Source organism: Lygodium microphyllum, chromosome 13 (genome assembly GCF_053477565.2).
Source record: "Lygodium microphyllum isolate KBCC chromosome 13, Lygodium_microphyllum_v1.1.10, whole genome shotgun sequence".
NCBI classification, from domain to species: domain Eukaryota; kingdom Viridiplantae; phylum Streptophyta; class Polypodiopsida; order Schizaeales; family Lygodiaceae; genus Lygodium; species Lygodium microphyllum.
Window position 1 is genome coordinate 147,339,938 of NC_141147.1, and position 5,807 is coordinate 147,345,744.

Sequence of the window (5,807 nt, forward strand, 5' to 3'; positions counted from 1 at the left end):
ATTTAATTGAACCTTACAAGAATCCTTCTTGTCCTATGTAAGGGGGTTTCTCATTGACTGAACTAGTTTTGTGTTGGTGCTCTTGCAAAATTATTATTGTGTAGCTTTTAAAAAGGGCGTTTTGCTTCTCACACCATTTTGAGAAGGTTTTTCTAAACACGAGCTAGTGCGTGAGAGAGAGAGAGGGAGAGAGGGGACACATTACCAAGAAATTTGAAATTAGATAAAGGCCAATTGCATGTTTTCTGGGCTGACCGTTACATTCATAACAATATGGAGTGTGCCTAAACTACGATCCTAGGGGTGGTGGTGGCGGCGATGCCATTGTTCGGCATGCGATCATCGACGATTGCACACCTACCTACCTACTCATTATTGTTGCGAGTACACTTGCAGCTTATTGTAGAGATTTTGAGCACGATTAGGTAATCACTCCATGTTGTTGTCGTACACTTCGGCAGGTATTAGTCCCCGCGGTGATCCAAGAGATTGTCTTTTATGTAGACGCCCAAGTTGTCGAGGGCCGATCCCGATCTACCAAAGATGCTGACGATGAGTTCGTTCGGCTTAGTAGTACCGGATGTAAACGAGATTCCATCTTGGTCTCCGAAGGGACCATAAGTGCCAAGGTTAGTCACGAACTTAATAGAGGTGAGGGCGTTGTAATCGCCTGGCTTTCCGTAGAATCCTCTCACTTGGTTGATCAGCTCCTTTGGATATTGCAAGGTGATCTGATTGCGAAACACCGAATTGAAGGTACAAGTTATTATAGCTAAACGTAGAACATATCATGTATTTGTAGACCAACGAACAATATTTATATGTATTCACACAATAAGGCATTGAAATAAGCAACTCCTATGTGCTTAATACAAAGATGTATAAGTAATACGCACCTCTGCGTTTTTGTTGCCTTCGGACTGCCCGTGAAATTGTCCCCAGTATGGGTAGACTCGGAAACCATCCGTGACCTGATATTGCACTTGGATGCCACGGATGTACTTCTGCCCGTGCCATAGCTTGATTGTCTGTATCCCCAGCACACCGGTTACGTCTGAGGGCATGGATCTTATGTCGTCGAACTCAAAGCCTCCAGCTCCGCCCCATGGGCCCCTGCGCTCAAGAAAAGGAACCGTACTCGTCTTGGCCTGCACAAATTAGATCCAACCATTAATGAAAAAGGGAGTTAATCAGAAACAAAAAACCAGCAAGAGTTCTGATGGCGATGATCTGATCACTGCAATAATAAGCAGATAAATAAATTTTTGTCACTCCACCTCATGAATTCTGATGATAGTATCGCAACAAGGTGTTGATTAATCCAGTACGTGTACGTAACGACGACGTACGCTTGTCATACCTGATTAGTCTGATGACTCTCCTCGACGTCCGCCGACCTACTGGCTACCGTTGCATGCACAAGTACATGATTAATCACCAGTAGTAGCTGTAAGAGCGTTACTATCTTCATTGAGAAGGACGTCGTCGATTATCTTAATATCTCTCCCATGATTACCAAGACTGCTGCTCGCCAGCTGCTACGTGATGTTATTTGGCGTACTGAATATACAGCGATTTCCCCTTGTGTGGTCGGCTCTGATATACCTCTCGTGTGTGAGCCACGCAGGCGTGCTGTAGTCTGTCACGTCTTCTTCAAGACAGTGGGAGTAGTGAACACTAGCTCTATGAAAGCCATATGTTGATGTGTTTTCTAATTTGTGCGCATAATTTACTAACCCAATATGTTTATGCGCATAATTGTCGCGTTTTAAAAGTTCGACTTGGCTAGCCCACTACTCTGCGCACTACCCTCACCAAGCAACTGCCGCGTCGCTTCCTGCCCTGTGGTTGTCGATTCACATCATGCTCAGGCTCCTGCATGTGTGGAATGAACCAGATTTCTTCTTTGTATAGGTTACCCATCAGTGCTCACGAAAAACTTTTTTCCTATTCAATGGAGAAAAAGGAACACGTTTTAACCACGGTTGGTTTTGGGAGGGAGATAGTTTTATATATAAAATGTCAATAAAATGTGGGTTTTCATCAACACGAGCTTCAATTTCAATCCCTTTTTTCTAGAATCTTACAAAAAAGAAAACTTTAAGGGATGGTTTTCTATGAACACTACTACCCATGCTATCAATTATCATTCGTGCATGCCCCCTGCGTATACGTCATGTTTTCCCAACCCCTCGGTAGGCACGTCTATTCTCAAGAAATTGGCATGCAACCTACACGTACCATGGATCCAATACTGAGACACTGGTTGGCTACGACCACACGACAAGCACGAGTTTCTATTCCCTTTGTTCTATTAACATTATATTGTATGTATCATGTGTAGTTCTAACGCTTCTAGTGTTGGACACATGGAGGTGTACCTTGTTGGCATGCCAATCACTTGAACTTGTATACATTGGTCATCCTAGGTGATTTTTTCCCCTCTTAGACATGTCTCGTTGTTGCTTTATGATTTTCGCATAGCACCCATCTTATCTTTCAGTATTGGCTATGTAGCTAGGGTGCTACCCCTTGAATCGATATGCTGCTGGTTATTTTTCACTAGCTCTCCCTATGTGGATCCCCCTCTGTGTATGTGTGCACATGTACATTTTCTCTCTCTCTCTCTCTCTCTATCTCTCTCTCTCTCTCCCTCAATATATATACACACACTTCTAGCACAAGCATGTTTCATCATTGTGCATAATTGTGAGATTATTGGGGGGCAGAGTGAGAAAAGAGAGCTTCAACACTTGGGGATCCTACAATCATGGAGCCTCTATTGAGGACTTGGTACTACTGTTATATTGCTTGTATCTCAACATTGTATGTGTCATGTGTACTATGGCTTATGGAGGTGCTTCTAACACTTTTCGAGGGGTGGAAAGAAACCATCCATATTATAAGGTATATTCAAAGGCTATTATAAAATCCCTTTTGCTCAGATTTTATAAGCTAGTAAAATGATGCATTTTTGTTAAGAAACTTATGGGCTTTCATGTGTTACTACATTTAAAAGCCCTCTTTTATGTAAATTTATCAAAGTTTTCTCAAATCAAAGAACCCTTCTATTGATTGCCTATGGTACACTTATATTTTTTTGTGAGGTGCATCCCTAAGTGAAACTTGTGGTGGTGGACACATAAAGGTTATGTACTTAGTTAATATGCTCATCACATGGTGGAACTTGTATATGTTGACTAGTCTAACTGACCCTTTGGGCCTCCAAGACAACATCTCTCAAAGTCACTTAATGCTTTTCTATTAGAAGCTATCTTACCTATCACTATTGGCCATATAGCATGGGTGTTGCCTCTTCAATCCAAGTATAACTCATGAGGTGGTTACTTTTCACTCATTCCACCTATATATATATGCACTTCTAGCTTGAGCGTGTTTACAAAATTTCATGACTATGAGATATTGTGGAAAGACTGAGAGAATGAGAGCTTGGGTGTGTTTCATCACTCTGTGGTTCAAATGGTTGGCTCTTAGCTACAAGGGAACTCTCAAGTATCTCTACTTCTTCTTACCTCTCTGATGGCTCTCTTAGGTATCTCTACTTCTTCTTTCCCTACTTCTTTCCATAGCATATTTATGGTATGGCTTCACTCTTTCTCATGCCTACAATGCTTCTCAAGGATCCTCTTGTCCATTGTATTATGAGATGCTCTTATTTATTAGGATTATTTTATCTTCATGATTGCATCTTGGTGTTGCCAATGGTGGTATACGATTTCCATGTCGAGGTGTAGGTATCATGTATGCCAACTTATCTTCTAGATATCTCATTTGTTTACTATACTATAAGGGATGGCCATCTAGCTCTCTTAATGGTCGATTTTGTCTAGAAGAGGGATAGATTTTAGTTTCTTAGAGATCTAACTTGTCAAGTTGAATCAGTTGTTCTGAGATCTTTTCAATTGATTATTATTGTGATACTTCTAGTAGTGAAGGATGTAATAGCATCATCATGTGTCATGGTGATAGGGGCCTTTAGCTCTTGTATGTACAGTCTTCTATCCTCGTTTAGGTTGTTTTAGATGGATCCTCTTTTGGTGCTAGGGATTGATCTTTAACTCTCTGTTGGGAACTTTTTTTAGGTCAAATGGGTACACTTTAGAGAATCTAGATATAATTGCTATGAATCTAATTGTTTTTTGCTTGCCCTGTCACTACAAGGGTATAAGAGCATAGCGACGAACACTAGTGAGTTTCTTTCTTGGAATCACTAAAAGTGTCGGTATTATACCGATGCCTATTCAGATACTTATTATGACTCACTTACCAATGCTTATTGTAAGTCATATACAAACAATTATTGAGATGTAGATAGCGATGCATTACTGTGGTAAAAATATGCCAAAAAAAAAGTCCATGGCATGGCATTTCATAGCAAACATTTTGTGCGAGAGAGAGAGAGAGAGAGAGAGAGAGAGAGAGAGAGAGAGAGAGAATCATTAGGAGCAGAGGCTAAAGGAGGAGAAATATCATAAACTCGGGGGATTCGCTACATGTGTACCCTTTATATCACATTCCTTCAAGGTATATTTATGTATATCCTTATCTCTAAACTTTCCCTTAATAAAATATAACCCTTTTCTATTCAATATGTAAGTAATTCCTTTATATAATGATGCCCTTCTGTATGGAGAGAGAGAGAGAGAGAGAGAGAGAGAGAGAGAGAGAGAGATGGTTTTCGAAGTAGTGAAACATGGAGAGGGTGAGGGAAAGAGAGAGAAGAGAGGATAATGGAAGAGGAGAGGGTGAGATAATTTTTTTATTATTTGTTAATGTTGGATATGGGAGAATGGCTTGAGGTGGATGAGGGTTGGCTTTGTAAGAAGAAGATGCAATGGATCAAGCATATTGACGAGGATTGCCATTCTTCTTCTATGGGTAATGATTTAGAGAAGTATCTAGAGCCAGTAATTTGGAGGAGTTGCTCATAAATGAACTTCTCTCTTTGGATTTTAACCCCCAAGTTTTAGGCAATTTGAGAAAAGCTAGAGTAGATACTGATGAAACCATATCTAGTGGCAAAGAGGAGAGAAAAAGGGTGATTTAGAGCTTCTCTGAGATCTCCAAGCCTTTGAGGGAAGCTTCATCAAGGACCTTTCTCCACTTTCAATGAGATATATTGCTAAGTGCCCTCCTTACATAGTGTAATTGACAATTTTCACAAAGTGGTAACCTGATGGATGTCATCTTTCTTTTGAAAAACTTCCTTAACAAAGATTGGCAGTATCCAAGTTGCATAACATTTTTATTTGCAAATCATTGGAATCAAGTTTTTTTGAGGTAGTTGTATCTTTTTGATTCCACATCGGGAATCCTGGGATGACCCCTTATGGTGGGTTCTTCTCCACACCATCAACAATGGATCATAGGTTTACCTATGTGATGTAGAGCTACATCCAAAAACTCCAACTCTAGTGATTAGATCCCATTGGCTTATCCATCTTGTAGGAACAAGAAGAGAGCAAGTAGGATTGAGTGGCAACTACAAGTCATTGAGACATGACAATAGATAGTGTCTATATCACTATTACCTTGTCTTGAATAAAATGAGACAACTAGAAGGGAAGCATGTAAGCTAGTATAGGATCTTAGCATGCTTTGATACCATGTGAGAAAATAGAGAACAAGAATGCCATAGTGCAAGAAAGGACTAGCCTAAATACCCCTATGTATCACACATCACGAGAATAAATATATTTCCATTTCATAGACATGTGAAACATTACGATTTTTATTATACCAATTAAAATTTTATTTATAATTGTATTTTAATCCATACAAAGTTC

General features: G+C 39.9%; 1 protein-coding gene across 1 annotated transcript; it reads right to left on the reverse strand.

The window, feature by feature from the left end:
- Positions 1-212: 212 nt before the first annotated feature.
- LOC148027327 (agglutinin-like) lies at positions 213-1,639 on the reverse strand. The gene is made up of 3 exons (XM_087690623.1): positions 1,361-1,639; positions 897-1,148; positions 213-731 (listed from the first exon to the last, which is right to left on the reverse strand). The coding sequence occupies exons 1-3, from the start codon at positions 1,469-1,471 to the stop codon at positions 465-467; spliced, it is 630 nt and encodes a 209-aa protein (XP_087546749.1). The 5' UTR covers positions 1,472-1,639; the 3' UTR covers positions 213-464.
- Positions 1,640-5,807: the final 4,168 nt, after the last annotated feature.

Coding starts and splice junctions, on each gene's coding strand:
- LOC148027327 (XM_087690623.1), bottom strand. CDS start 1,471: ATGAAGATAGTAACGCTCTTACAGCTACTACTGGTGATTAATCATGTA. Junction 1,149..1,360: donor AGAGTCATCAGACTAATCAG/GTATGACAAGCG, acceptor TAATTTGTGCAG/GCCAAGACGAGTACGGTTCC. Junction 732..896: donor AAGGCAACAAAAACGCAGAG/GTGCGTATTACT, acceptor TTTCGCAATCAG/ATCACCTTGCAATATCCAAA.